General features: G+C 52.8%; 1 protein-coding gene across 3 annotated transcripts; it reads right to left on the reverse strand.

The window, feature by feature from the left end:
• Positions 1–288: 288 nt before the first annotated feature.
• On the reverse strand, positions 289–12,760 carry RHOG (ras homolog family member G). Of its 3 annotated transcripts, XM_032639851.1 has the most exons (3): positions 12,514–12,733; positions 12,101–12,153; positions 289–1,523 (listed from the first exon to the last, which is right to left on the reverse strand). In XM_032639851.1, the coding sequence occupies exon 3, from the start codon at positions 1,452–1,454 to the stop codon at positions 879–881; it is 576 nt and encodes a 191-aa protein (XP_032495742.1). In that variant the 5' UTR covers positions 1,455–1,523; positions 12,101–12,153; positions 12,514–12,733; the 3' UTR covers positions 289–878. The 3 variants fall into 3 exon arrangements, with proteins under 3 accessions (XP_032495742.1, XP_032495743.1, XP_032495740.1); XM_032639852.1 differs by lacking the exon at positions 12,101–12,153 and having other exon boundaries at positions 12,514–12,760; XM_032639849.1 differs by lacking the exon at positions 12,514–12,733 and having other exon boundaries at positions 12,101–12,202.
• Between the last annotated feature and the right edge of the window lie 2,699 nt (positions 12,761–15,459).

Consider the following 15,459-nt stretch of genomic DNA (forward strand, 5'->3'; position numbering starts at 1 on the left):
TGGCTCTCAACCTCTCCCTTTCTGAGTCCTAGATCAGTAAGTTTTTCCTCATGCTTTGCATCCCAGTCTACTACAGAATATGTGGCTGGGCCCCAGAACAAGACTGGCCCCTCCAAGGGAGCCCAGAGCTTTGTTAGGGAAATTGGGGGGTGGGGGGACCACAATGAAGCCTATTGTCCCCTGTCCCCTCTTGCAGGAAACAAAAGGCTCCCAGTCTCTGGGGAGCCCTAGCCCATGCCCGGCCCCTGCCCAACCCCCCATGCCCAGCACACAGGGAGGAGCCAGCGCCACTGGAGACAGGAGGTTTTATTGATGCTGATGGGGGTAGGAGGGGCCCCCAGGAGCCCAGAGGGGGTGGGGGTGGGGCTGAGTCAGTCAGCGGATGCTTAAGGCCTGGGCACAAGGGGGTTAGGTTAGGGCACATTCATCTTCTTAGGAGTCTGTGGCTCCTTCTCTGGGGAGGGGAGAGAGCATCTTGGGGGGTGGGGGGCAATTTGAAGAGCAGCGAGGGAGAGGTTAGGAATGGCTGAGAGCTCCTAACCTGAGAGAAGGCACCACAATAGGCAGCAACATCTGTGTGGAAAGCTGGTCAGTAGGGGAAAGTGGGGAGGCGGCAATGGGTTGGCTTCTTGGGGAGGGGTCCGGCCTTGGCCTGGGTGAGCTCTTGAGCATACCTGGTGTTCCCAAGCAGAGTGGGGCAGGGCCCAAAGCCCCTTTCTCCGTGGGCCTCCTCAAGGAGAAAAAGGCATTCGGGGAGCCCCCTTGGCAAGGGGTGCCAGAATTAGTCTTTAAGGCACAGCTGGGGGCAGACAAGGCGCCAAGGCACAAAGGCACAACTGGTGGCAGGGCAGGGGCAGCCTCCAAGCTGAGTGCCAGGGTCACAAGAGGATGCAGGACCGCCCACGTTTGACGGGCGTGGGGTTGAGCACGGCCCGGACAGCCTCAGCAAACACTTCCTTGACGCCGTCCTGCTGCAGGGCTGAGCACTCGAGGTAGCGCACAGCGTGGATCTGCTTGGCCAGCGCCTGGCCCTGCTGCGGTGTGATGGGTGCCTGGCCCTGCTCCTTCAGGCGCCGTAGGGTGTCAGGCTGGGCTCTCAGGTCCTTCTTGGTGCCCACCAGGAGGATGGGCACGTCGGGGCAGTGGTGGCACACCTCTGGATGCCACTTGTGCCGCACATTCTCATAGGAGGGCGGACTGGCAATGGAGAAACAGATGACAAACACGTTGGTCTGAGGGTAGGAGAGTGTGCGGAGGCGGTCGTACTCCTCCTGGCCCGCTGTGTCCCACAGGTTCAGGTTCACTGTGCGCCCGTCAACGGCACTCTGGGCGCTATAATTGTCGAACACTGTGGGGATGTACTCCTTGGGAAAGGCGTTGGTTGTGTAGCAGATGAGCAGGCACGTCTTGCCCACAGCCCCATCGCCTACCACCACACACTTGATGCTCTGCATGGCGGGTGCAGCTGCTGTTGGTGGAGGCTATGCCTCCTTCCCCTTCCGGGCCCCTCTGGATGCAGTGACCTATGGACAGATGAGAGGGATACTCTTAGTTAGGGAGGACTGTATCCACTGGGAAGAAAGGATGGGGGCATACAGAGGGAAACCAGCTCCAGTTCTTTTAACCTGAACACCATCCTGCAATCCCATCAAGACAGACCTCAGAGAGACAGACACGAAATGGGAGAGAGGCCCTGAGACCACACAAAGATGCTCAGGGATAAAGAGGCTGGCACTAAGGTGTAATATATTATGCGAAGCACATACGTTCTGATGCCAGACTGACAAAGGTCAAAATCTGGTTCTCCTATCTCCTAGATGTATGAGCCTGAACAAATTACTTAACCTATGTCTCATTTTTCTAATCTGTACAATGGGGATAAAATAATACCTACTTCATTGGGTTGTTGTGAGGATTATATGAGTTAACTCATGTAAAGCATTTAGAACAGCATAATAAGCATTCAATAAGTATTAGCTACTTTTATTTTTCCTCCAGGAAGTATAGACGCAAAAGGAGGGTGCGCATGTGTAGGGATCTACCAGATCCTCTGTCAGATATGGACCCCTCCCACCGAGTAGACTGGAGAGGGCTTCTAGCACAAGGCAGCTGTCCCAGGTCACTCTGAGTTGCAGCCATGGGCGGAGCCTCTCCCAACTCAGGGCCCACCCTGCCTAGTGCACTGATGCTTCAACTCCAAACCTGACATCTTGGCTACTGAACGCAAACCAAAAGGTGCAATGAGAAACCTGCTCAGTAGGGGCACAATTCTCTAGACAGTTGCCCTGTCTCAATCCAGGGTACCCTGGGGATGGGGAAAAGGAGGGAGAGCTTACCCCATCATTCTTGGAAGCATGGGAAACCCTATCTGGCCACACATACCCAGGCTGGCAACTCAGTGTAGGAGAACACTGGAGACCGAGCCAGGGCTGGAATTCGGTCTGGAATCTGTGTGTGTAATGATGAATGAGGCAGAGGCTGTGGCTCCCAGATGTCTGCATCTTCTCTCAAGGTAGGGTGAGGCAGATCCTCCAAGCCCGGCCAGAAGGGATGAACAGAAGAGTAAGACAAAAACTTGATTTTCCCCTTAATCTTCTGTCCCTTTCCTGAGACCATGGGCTGTGCCTCTGAAGAACTTGAGGGGCTTCCAGACTCTTGGGTAGAGAACACAGTGCCATTAAAGCACTATCACTGAGAAGACATGCTGGAATCAGACTGGTCAGGGATTCTAATCACAGCTCCACCAACTAGTCATGTATGATCTCAGGCAACATATTTAAGTTTCCTGAGTCTCAAATTTTCTCATGTGTAAGATGGGGATAATCTTGCCTATTGGGTTAGAGTTGGTCAGAGTATGAAATGAGCTAACATGTAGAAAGTGTTTGGCATGAGGCATGGCACACAGGAAGTGCCAAATAAATAAGCTGCTGTAATTATCAGTGGGGTGAGTTTCAGAGGAGTTCTAGCTCCAGCCATCACCCTGGTCACCTGGGCAGCTCACAGGGCCTTCAGGTGAGGAATTGCTCTTCTGAGTTGTGGAAAAGAACAGAGCTTCCGGAAACCCTGTGGTTATTTATACTGCTGTGGCAGGGGTCCTCCTCTAATTGGCTACTTCCTCTCAGCCATGGGGGACTTTTTCTAGCTAGTATGTGACTTCCTTTCCCTGCTGCTCTCTCACGACCAGGCCCCTGCTCCCTGGAAGGGGACAGTCCTGTTTCAGACACACCCAGAGCTCTTAAGTATCCCCCACTCCACCCCAGCACCTTCACCACTGGCCCATTTTCTCCATTTCACTTTATACACAGCAAGACTGCACCCTGCTCTGACAATCCCTTACCTCCCAGCCTGACCTCTCAACCACTGGTTCCAAAGCCTCAAAAATCACATTGGGAGAGGGAGGGAGAATCCGCCACTGGGAAGTGGAAAAGGAACTCCATGGTGTGGAACCTGCAGAGGATCCAGGTCTTGGTCCCAGCTCCCTTCCAGGCCCCAGCTTCCCCTGGGACCAGCTGGGAGGGAAATGAGTTCATTCTATGAGGTTGCCTCTCTGGTTCACATTAAAAATATTTTCACCTTATTTGCATGAATAAGTGTGTGTGTTCAACCTCAGGAGAGAGGATAGAGAGCCTTGGGGTATGGATCCAGGAAGAAAATAAGGACCCTCTAGGGCAGTAGAGAATTTGGGATTGGGAGTCAAGAGAACTAACCTAAGTCCTAGCCCCAGCTCTGCTCTGCTGCTGACTCACTGTAACCAAGCATGAGGCACTTACCCTCTCTGAGACTCAGTTTCCCAACCCATGAACTGGAGAGAAAAAAGCCTGTGCAAGGGTACTAAGTGGATGAGGTGAGACATTAAGGAATCTGGGAGCAGGAGATAGGACGATGGGGATAGGAAAGGCCCGCAGGAGCACGCGATGGGGGTGCGAGGGCTGATCAGTCAAGCAAATGTGTTAAGACCTTGGCACGTGGGGGCAAGTCAGGCCACATTCATCTCAGGATTCTGTGGCTTCTTCCTTGGGGGAGAAGAGATAGCATCTTGGGGTGGCGGGTGTTGGTGCCATTACTTGTGTCCACTGGATTTTCCAGGAGACCCCAGCATCTCGAAAGCACAACTCCTAGGCCTGTAAATCCTCAGTTCCACACAAAGCAGGAGAGTGGGCATGGCAGTGTGACGGGGAACTCTTCCCCCTCAAGCCCAGCACTGGGCTGGCCCAGGCAGGAAGGCAAGGAGGGAACTCTGGCCGGCAGTCACAAGGCCCAAGAGACTAAAGTACAGCTGGCTCCAGGCAGCGTTCTAGGGAGGGGTTATCAACCAGCAATCAGTAAATCAGCCCTCAAAGGAGCGAGGAGGGAGAGGGAAGCTTCCGGGCTGGCAAGGAAACAGGGACTGACACCGGAAAAGGATCACGAGTGAGGTAGTGTCCAGAAACAAGCAGGGCAGAGGCAGTATAGTATAGGGCCAAGAGCACTGGCACCTGAATCTGACCTCCTGGGTTCACCTGCCCACTCTGCCACTTGATTAAAAGCCCTCACAAGGTACAACCCTTTATAGATCACAATATAGATCATGTTACCTTTTTTTGATCCTTATAACAACTCATTGGTACTATTCCTATTTACAGGTAAGGAAACAAACCCAGAGCAGTTAAAATAACCCAACGTCACATAGCTAGTCAGCACAGGAGCTAACACAGATGCCAGTTTTTTAACACAGACCCCAGTTTTGCAATCCAAAGTCCTATGTTTTCCTCAATGCGTCACAGAGCCTCCAAGTTACCCCTTAACAGCGGACTTTGTGACCTTGAGCAAGTAAGTCACTTCCCTTCCTGGAACCTCAGTTTCTTCATCTGTACAACAGGCATGATAAAACTCGCCCTCCCTGTCCAAAGGACAGCAGTGAGGATCCTGAGCACAGGAATGAATGTGCTTTCTGAATTCGGAAGTGGGGTGCACAGAGAAGGTGGCAAAAGCAAAGTCTTTCACACCAAGAGGCAGGAATCATTGAGTACGCAGGTGTCTGAGTGGTGGCGGCAGCCCAATTCTCCCTCTTCAGGTCTAGTTCAGGCCCTTATCCTCTCTCCCAGGACAACTCTTTTCTCTGAAATCCTATGGCCTGAACTGGGTCAAGTAAGTTTCCACAGCTCATTTAAGGAGGGCACATGCTAAAAGGTAGGGTCTAGCCTGTACCACGCAGGAAAAAGGGACGGTCAATGCTGCAGGAGACCACACAAGGAGAGTGGCTTGCCTGGGGTTGGGGATCGACTGTGGCTTATTCACCAAGTCACTTTTTTTTTTTTTTAAAGAAAAGAACTTTTGTTTAGTAAATAAATAGTATTTGCAGATTGGTATAGTATTAACCATATTACAATGACTTGTTCTGGCTTTCGATTCCCAGCTTAATTCAGATCATGCCTGGCCCTTCATCTTGGCATTCAGAATTCTTCATAATCTGGCAGGGGTTTTGGAGTCAGATAGACCTGGGTTTAAATCCTAGTTCTGCCACGATGAGCTAGGTAATAGTACCAACCTTATAAGGTTGTTATACGGATGAAGTGAGTTAATGCACAATGTATATATATAAAGCAGGTACTCGGCAATGTGAGTTCCCTGCTCCAGAGGGGTCTACGTTGTCCTGTGTAAACAAGCCAGGATCATTCTGGCCTCTGAACTTTTACTCTTGTTGTTCTCTCTGCTGCCATTCCTTCTCCCCTCTCAAATCTTCCTGACTCAAGGCCTAGCTTAAGTGTCATGGTCCCACGAGGCTACTGAATTCTCCTTTCTTTGAACTTCCATAGTATGGCCACCCTTTAAATCCTTCTTTGGCTCTGTGTGACTCTCCTTCTCCAGTAGTCATACATAAGTTTCTTAGCTTGTGGATGCCCCCCCCGCAACCCCGAGCAATACTGAAGCTTGAGCTTCTCGACTCCCCTACAGAAAAGCTAAGTATAGAGCTTCTGACCTGCTTGCTTCTGTCTGTGTTACTGAGATCTGGATAGACAGGTCAGAAGCCCAGAACTGGGCTGATACCCCCCCAGTCAAAACTGCAATACTGAATCTTTTTGGACAGCAATAGCAGCCAAAAGCTTTGACTGGGATAGGAAAATCTTTTCTCCCAGTAGCAGCTGGACCTGGCTCCCGCAGGGAGCACAGCCCATGGGGCTCACCCTGAGTGTAGTCCCCAGAGCCCAGCTTGTACCCAGTGGGGCCTGGTCTTGGGTGTGGCCCAGGCAGGCCCAGAATGGGGGAGGAAAAGGAAGCAGTGGATTGCCTGATTGCCAGATCTCCTGATTGCCAGATCTCTGTGGCCATAATAGCAGGGGAAGTGTCCCAACTGGGAGTGGAGGAGGGGAGGAATAGGCCCGAAGAGATGGGGGAGTGTGGAGGCAATAGGAACTTACTACAGCCTTCTAATCTGCATCCCTGACACGGGGGATCCCCTTCTGCAGCCCTCGCTGAAACTCATTCTGACTATAATCCATCACTCTGGGTATTCTGATCCTAAGCTCTGGCCACACCACCCTGATCCTCTCTACAAGCAGCCTCTACATTCTCTTTCCCAAAACACATCAAGCAGCCATATTCACTGTCCCGGTGGGAATCCAGTATTTCTCCTCCATTTCCATCCTTCAACCCCCGACCCAGCAGCTCAGAAGACTCCAGTTGCCTCAAAGGATCCCCCAATTGGTCCTCCAGAGCCAAGCACCATTGCCACCTCCTTCAGGGAAGTTTTGTAAATCACCCAAGTCACAAATGACTTATCCCATCCATGGTCTGGTCCCATTTTCTCACAGGTGCATTATCTTAGTCACGTGGAAGCTGATCTGAATCTTATCTCTTGTCACTAGACTGGGAGGACCTAGAGGGCAAGGTCCCAGCTGATCTGTCTCCCCAGGCTGAGCACAGCACACAGTAGCTGTCAGTAAAAAGCTGAATGAACACAATCTGTCCTTCATGTCTTTGCACACGGGAGCTCCTCTTCCTGGAATTCTGCTTCCTGCCCCCACCCCCTCACCTTACCCCACAGCCTCCCAGTCCTTTAGGGCCCAGCTCCATCCCCCAGCTTCTCCAGGACACCACAGCCACCCCTTCTTCTGCCCTACCTTCCCCAGCACTGTTATTATGGTTCACTGTGCAGAACTTAACAGGATGCCTCATGAGGAGGGAAATCTGTCCTGCTTACTTCAGAAGCCCAGCAGAGAGCTGAGCAAAAGCTGCAGACCGACACACATCTCCTCCCTCATCAATTCAGATTTTGACTCTGGGAACAAGGAAGAGCCTCCATGCCCAGGAGACATCAGACAAAGGTAACTAACTTCCTCCCCCTGAAGAGTACAATTCAGAGTAATGAACACATTGGCTAGATTGCCTTGTCCTCAACTGGAAGGGTGAGAGGGGTGGAGCAGGCATAGCTCTAGCCCAGTGGTGATGAGGAAGATGCGTAGGAAAAGTGGTCCTGATGAGGCTAAGGACTGGGGATATCTGAAGACCAGGATTGGTCAAGGATGAGGCCAGGGTCAGGGTCATGGTCATGGTTAGTGTTAGAAACAGCTTCAGAAGCTCTGCCAGTCTGTCTGTTTGTTTTGAAGGGAGGAGTGGAGGAGAGATGGTACGAAGAGGCTCAAAGGGGCTGCAGCTGGGCTAGGAGGAGGAAGCTGGGGGAGACATGAGGTCAGTGTGGGGCTGGGACCAGGCCAAGGGCTGAGTCTCTCTTTTTCTTCCCCTTCTCTCATTAGCAGGGGCAGAACCCAAGACAGCCTAGTTCCCAGCCTTAAAAAAAAATTCACACTGGAGAATTCTCCACCTCTTGCCATTCTCCACCCTTCAGCCCCTGCAGAGGATCCTGCACTCCACGGATAGGGTAAGAGACGGAGCGAGTTGACTTTACCCACTAGGGACTGGAGAGGAGGAGGAAACAAGAAAGCTATAGCTGAGAGGGCTGTGGGAGGCTGGGACCCTTTCACTCAGTCCCAGTTCCCTTCCTTCTTCTCTCGGTGTCCCAGCACCTGGGATGCTCCACACACAGTAAGTCCCAGGGTTAGGGCAGCTCTGGCTGGGGGAGCTAAGGAGGCTGCCCCTCCCCCACCAGGCAGCACAGAGGAAGGCCCAACACTTGCTTCCTCCTGCCTTCCTCCTCCCCACCTAACTGCAGCTCAGCAGTCCTGGGGCCCCATGAAAGGCCCGTGAAGTGGCACTTCCTTTGCCTTTGCTCATTTCGCACGAGGCTGTACAGAAGTGCCATCCTCCCAATCCTGCCTCCCCCACCTGAAAATACCCACAGAGAGACCCAGGGCTGCCCAGTCCCTTGAACCCCGCCCCAGATCTGAGGGGGTTTCCACAAGGGAAAAAAACATCAGGGAGGAAACTCCGGCATCTATTTTCCACTGTCAGTTGGGGCAGAGCTGGAGCAGGGCACCGGGTACCCCCCCACATTGCTGAGCCCTGGCAAAATCCTTGACACTCTCTGCCCTCTTCTCTTGTGCTTTGGGGAAAGGGGCCACAGTACTTGTCCCAGACAGATACTTAGACCTGTTCAAGGCTGGGCCCAGAGTCAGGGGCACAGCTATGAGGAGCCTCTTGAGGGAAAGAGAGTCAGATCCATGAGTATTCTGTATGCTCTTTGGAAGTATTGATAGGCAACTTCTTAATCTTGAAGCTGAGCCACAAGAGACAAAGCTGACTAGGGTTATACAGACGGTTGCAAGCAAATCCAGGACAAGGACCTGGGTCTCCTGACCTCCAGCCTGGGAATGGGCCCATCTCTCTGACCTCATTCAGGATGACCCTACCATGGTTTATTCCTTCAGGAAATGGGCCAAAGGGGCCAGGTTGGCGTCTGAGCCCGTTTTGCTTCCAGGGCCTCATGCCTAGCCCATGCCAGGGCATCCATGATTTAGAACTGACATTACTGGACAGACAGCCACCCTGAACTAGCCGAGGAGAGCCTCCTCTAGGCTCAGCTCCTGGGGAGATGCCCTCCCCCCATGACATGAGGACAAAAGAGGAAGCTGGACCATGGACAGGAAAACCGATCTGTCCTGGGGAGGCGGCCCAGGCTTTGTCTTTGGTTTCCCTCCTCAAAGAACCCTACAAGCCTCACCACTAATGGGTCTATACTCTGTATGGAGAGGGGTCTTCAGTCTGGGACCACATCTTCTTCACAGTTGCCCTGCTACCCTCATTCTTTTATCTTCTCAACTGTCTCGCTACAGCCACAACCTCTCAAATCTTCCTGCTTATTACCCCCTAAAAGCTCACACCAGCCACCTCATCCGTATTCTCAACCAGGATCTGTGACAATCTTGTATCAGCCACTTCTGTTCATGTCAAGACCTTGACCATATTTCTTTAGCCAAGACCTCAAGGGCAGCCTCCCTTGAGGGATATAGCAGACACATATCCCCCACCCTCATCCCCCCACAAAATATTTCCCTACTTAGATTCCTCCCACCCTGGTTATATTTTTCCAGCAGTGAATTTCATGCAATTAGCTCAAAACTCCAGTGAGGCCACATCTTGCCTGGGAGAACCCCTGTCTCATCCATCCTGTCTTCACCCTTAGAGTCCTGTGGGTTGCTCAGTTATCTAAAATAAGTACTGGTTTGGCAGGTGGGGAGTCAGGACTCCTGGGGGCTTTTTACTGAGCCCTGATGCTGGGAAAGTGCCTTGCATACATATCCTTCCCTGAGCTGGGATTTTTATGTAGGTCCCTGGGATTTCCTGCTGGGGCCAAACCGCCCTGTACCTTCCAGAATCAGAGTAGCAGAGACAGGAGTGTGGAGGAAGGGACAATCCATGGGAGAGGGACAACGGTGAGAAGGAAAGAGGACAGAATGGGGAACAGGGATAGTCCTTAAATCTAGCTGTGCTTGGGAATCCCATAAAAAATAGCACTTGCTCCCCTCCACTTCTCTTTTCTTCTAGTGGACAGAAATGAATAGAGTAGACTTGAGGAGGTAGAGAGAAACAGGATCTCTCAGCATGCATCCCAAAGGCTTAAAGAAGGAGCTCTAGAATGGGAACAGCAAGAGCTTATAGAGCCAGGCTGGAATACAGTTAGACTTGGAAGAAATTCCCGAAAGAGAGGCAATAGGGTCCTAGGTAAGGGGGGCATATTAAGGATGCGTGAAGGCAGAGGGGTGAGCAGAACTCCAGAGAGCTTCCTGGTCACCAAGGCCTTGATGCAGCCCTGGGCACATGGGAATCTGGCCTGGGCAGGCCTTGGAAGGCAGCAGGAAAGAGGGGGCAGACACCTTTGCCTCATACCCTTCTTTTTTTCCTGAATTGGAACTACCACAGTTAAGACTGAACTTAGACCAGCTATAGTCTTCCCTCCAGAATGCTGCCTTTACCCCTCCCTTTCCTTCCATCACACCTAGCTGACCTGGTCCCACTGTCCCCACAAGGTGGTGCTGGAACCAGTGAGCACTGGAGTCAGGGGCCTTTAGGCTGTTCCCCAGCCTCCAGGCCTGGCCTCTTGATCAAGCACCCAAGGGTCTGGGGGATTTTGATTTCCCATGGCCTCTCTCACCAGACCTATTCCTGTGTCACTCTACCCTGATACCCTGACTGCTACAGACTGCTTCCTCCTACCTAACCACAACCTCACCCACTGCAGGTTCCCTTCACTCTGCTGGCTTCCCCTACTCTGGGCCCTCACAAGGCTGAGGGCAGTTATTTTGTCTCCAAAAGATAAAGATGTGGACATGCAGACACTTGCATGCACATACACATATACAGAGGTTTTCCAGCCCTTTCATCACCTCTACCAAGGGGAGGCTGCAGCCTGCCTCTCTGAACTAGGGAGGTCTGAAAAGGCTCCCCAAAGCTGGAGATAAGTGGCAGAAAGGAAAGGAAGAGAGGGATCCAGAGGAATGAGGGGAGATAGAAGAAACAGAGGGTGGATATGTGTGCAGGAGCCAGAAGCTGGGCACGGAAGGGAGGGGGAAGGCCACTGGGAGAGGACAGAGATGGACAGAGAAGCAGGGTAGGTGAGAGGTCAGGGCCCAGGCATGACTGTGGGGGGGAGAAGGGACTGAAGAGAACGCAAGAAGAGGGTGACGGAGGGTTCGTGTCTGAAGTCTGATGGAATCTGAAGAAGGAATGGAGGAAGACAGAATGAGAACATGTAGAATTCAGGGACTAATGAAGGGGACGGGGGGAAGACCAGGAGATGGCTCCTGATCATCTTCCAAGGCTAGAGCCTCGTGCTGCCTCCCAGAAGCCCTGTTCTCTCCATCTCCTGAAACCAGTCCTGCTCTCCTCAAGTCCTGCTCTCCTGATGCCATCTCCTCAAGGACTATCAGTACCTCTGAATAAGAGTCCTTTCACCTCTAGTCACAGGGCAAGACCAGGTCCCTCCCTTCCTCAGTTTACCCGGCAAAGACAAAGCCAGGCACTAAGCAGCGAGGCACAGCCGATGTCTACTCATTAAAATACCTGTTGCTCTGTTCCAGGGATGGAAAAGTTGGGCCTCAGAAAAACAGACATAAAGAGAGAAGGATTGGGGTCGGGGGGCTCCCCCACGCTCCACCTGAGCGCAGAGGACCCTTAGGTTGCAGGCTGCAGCTGTGGATCTGGACCAGCTTCGATCTTCCAGGGAAGGAGCTCTTTCTCCGCAGCCTCGGGCTTCAGAAGCAACAGACAGCCTCTCTGTCTACCTCACAAGTGTCACAACTGCCAAAGCAGCGGGAGCGCCTTCTCTAGCCCAGAGGCCCCTTCCTCTCAACACACTTCGTAACAGCCCCCTGCAACTCCTGGGGGCACCCCACCCCTGAGTCCCATCTCCCAGCCCTAAGCTCTTCCACTCAGAGACTTTTCTCTCTGAGCGGGAGACCCTTCAACCTCAGGAGTTCCTCGCGGCTCCCGGGGGCCGGTACCGCCGCCCTTGGTACAGGAACCCACAGTCCCCGAACCGCCGCCGGCTTGCAGTGGCCCGTCCCCGCCCCGCCCGGCCGCGCCCGCCCAACTTGAAGCGAGCCGAGCACCTCCCGCCGCGGCCTCCCGCAGCCAAACTTCCCGGGCCCGCGGCCGCGTCCAGTCCGGGGCCGGCCGGGCTCCCCTCCCACGGACCCCCAGCCTGCCGGCCGGAGCCAGGCCTCACCTGGTGCCCTCCCCGCCGCGGGGCAGCTGGGGGGCGGCGGCAGCGGGTCGGGGCTGCAGAAGGAAGTGAGAGCAGGAGGCCGGAGGAAGTGGGGGGGGCGGGCCGGCCGGCGGGGCGGGGCAGGGCGCGGGGGCGGGGTGGGGCGGGGCTCGACAAGGAAGTCCGCAGGCCGGTTCACCCCCCCCGACCTCGTCGCCCCCACCGGGTGGGTCCCGGGCCGGTTACTGGGCTCTCCCACCCCAGCCCTTTACCTCTGAGGCCCTTAAGGTCAGTCCTCCCAGTCCCCTTCTTGCCACCTCCACCCCAGCAGAGGCCCTAGCCTAGGCGCTTGGCTTTTGTCCCCCCTCCCCCTATCTCGCCCCCACCAACCCCTGCGGTAAGATGCTGTGAACAGGCGCCCCTAGGCCTGGTACCTTCAGTCAAGCCCAGGGATCGAGCGATGGCCCAGGCTGGGGGTTGGCCAGAATAGGTCCGGCGGGGCAGTCCCCACCTCTGCCCCGAGCCCCGGGGGAGTGCGGGGTGGCGGTGATTCAGCAGTGGGAAGGCCCCAGACCCCTGGGAAGGGTGCGGAGACTGGGGGAAGGAGAGCTGGCGTCAGCACCCGGGGAAAGACAAGATCAGCAGAGGCGCAGGCGGAGCCGCGGGCCCCAAAAACAGGATGTCGTGTCGTTGTTCCGCACCCGGCGGCTCCGCGCGCCTGGGCTCTGGGGAGGGGGCGGGGCGGAGCCAGGACGTGGGGCTCCCCTCGCACCCTCTTCTCGCTGGGGCGCTCAACTGCTTGGGACAGAAGGGCCGCACCCAGTCCTGAATCTTGCCGGGGCTCTGAGGACCGGCGGGTGGGCGGACTCGTGGGCGCCCTCTGGTGCTTCTGCTCCCTGGCCTTGCGCGTGGAGCTCTGACTTGAGAAAGGATATCCTTCGTTCATCACAAACTTTCTGAGTGCCTACCACGTGCAGAGCTGCGTGCTAGGTGCTGTGGAGGAGAACAGGCATTAACGAAAGGCTCCCTGTTTCCAAGAGGCTTTCCAGATAAAGAGGAAGAACAACTCCGAGAATAAATAGTCCAACCTTTCTGAACCTCCATTCTGTCTTTGGCAAAATAGAATAACTTCCCCTTCATCCTGTAGTTGTGAAGATGAGAATGGATGTAAAAGGCCTGCTGCCAATACCTGGTTCAAAGTAAACACTCAACAAATACTTCTTTTCCTCTTCTTTTTAAAAATCATACTACTGTAAGAATGAGTTCCCAAAACACAGTGTGCCAGCCCACATCTTTGGGTCTTTGTGCATTCTATTCTTTCCGCCTCTTTCCTGTATTGACTGCCGGGCGAAATCGACTCAGTCTTTCACAATCTGGCGGTGATGGACCACTGCCTCCAACGACACTCGCACGTGCGCACACATGCATGCACACACACCACCTCTGCCATGCACTTGGTAGTCTCCTAGTGCTGTTTAGTAGAAATATATTGTAAGCCACATATGCAACTTAAAACTTCCTAGTGATGACATTTTTTTTTTTAAGTAAAACGAAGGATTTCCCTAGCGGTCCAGTGATTAGGACTCCACCCTTCCATTGCAGGGGTCACGGGTTCGATCACTGGTTGGGGAACTAAGATCCCACAGCCGTGCAGCAAATAAATAAATAAAAAGAAACAGGTAAAATTTAATTTTAATAATATATTTTACTTAGCCCAACATATGCAAAATATAATCATTCAACTTCAGCATGTAATCTGTATAAAATTATTGCTTATAAAAATGAATAGGAGGGGCTTCCCTGGTGGCGCAATGGTTGAGAGTCCGCCTGCCGAAGCAGGGGACACGGGTTCGTGCCCCGGTCCGGGAAGATTCCACATGCTACGGAGCGGCTGGGCCCGTGAGCCATGGCCGCTGAGGCTGTGTGTCCGGAGCCTGTGCTCCGCAACGGGAGAGGCCACAACAGTGAGAGGCCCGTGTACCAGAAAAAAAAAAAAAAAAATGAATAGGAGGGGCTTCCCTGGTGGCGCAGTGGTTGAGAGTCCGCCTGTCAATGCAGGGTGACACGGGTTTGTGCCCCGGTCCGGGAAGATCCCACATGCCACGGAGCGGCTGGGCCCGTGAGCCATGGCAACTGAGCCTGTGCGTACGGAGCCTGTGCTCCGCAACGGGAGAGGCCACAACAGTGAGAGGCCCGTGTACCGCAAAAAAACAAAACAAAAAGAATAGGATAGTCTACATTCTTTTTTTGTACTAAGTCTGAAATCTGGTGTATGTTTTACACTTAGAGTACGTTTGAATTTTGACTAGACACATTTCAAATGCTTGATGGTTCATGTAGCTAGTGGGTATGGTGTGGAACAGAATATTAAAGTCTATCAGATTCAGGCTGGTAAATGATTGAGTAGATGAATTCATTCTCCATGATCCTTCTGCTCAAGCTTCCCCAGATTCTCCAGGCAGAGTTTGGGTCTCTCTCCTCCCTCCCCACAGCACTTGGGACATACTCCTCTGTGTGGAGAAGAGGAAACAAGGAAAGACAAGGGGAAAATCTGATTCCCCTCCGTACTCCAGTGGGAGCACATGGCTGGTGTTTGCCATTTGATGATGAAGAAAGGATTGTGAGTTTCCATTAAAGACAGGGTTCATTGGAGTACCATATACTAAAATGGCTTCTATGAAACCATTAAAAATTGTCCCACGTAGTGAGAGAGTGGCATGGACATATATACACTACTAAATGTAAAATAGCTAGTGGGAAGCAGCCGCATAGCACAGGGAGATCAGCTCAGTGCTTTGTGTCCACCTAGAGGGGTGGGATAGGGAGGGTGGGAGGGAGATGCAAGAGGGAGGAGATACGGGGTTATATGTATATGTTTGGCTGATTCACTTTGTTATACAGCAGAAACTAACACACCATTGTAAAGCAATTATACTCCAATAAAGATGTTAAAAAAAAAAATTGTGTCCCAGAACAAAGGTTTTTGAACTGTGTTCCTAAAATTCCCTTCCCAGGACTTGAGGGTGGGAAAATAGTGGGGCTCTGGCCTTCCTTTCCTTAAACTGGAATTGGTTCACTTTTATCTGATTTATATACTAGTGTTCTGGGTAAAAGGCTCTTTTAAAAAAAAAGTTTTCTGCAAAAATATTTGAAAATCATTTTAGAAGCATAGTGGTAAAAATAGGTGCAGTAGACCAAAAGGCTGGATTGGTAGTCTGGGGTGACTGCATTTCCTGTGGCCTTGGTCTTGGACATACCTGACCCTGGTTCAGCTTGCTTAGGTGGGAGAACCTGACTTGGCCTTGAGGATGTCATGGTCTGATGGGATATGGGACTGCTGCATATGAAGCTACTAGCAGAGGAGGAAAGGGCCCTCGGCT

The sequence above is a fragment of the Phocoena sinus genome, chromosome 8 (assembly GCF_008692025.1).
Source record: "Phocoena sinus isolate mPhoSin1 chromosome 8, mPhoSin1.pri, whole genome shotgun sequence".
Classification (NCBI taxonomy): Eukaryota; Metazoa; Chordata; class Mammalia; order Artiodactyla; family Phocoenidae; genus Phocoena; species Phocoena sinus.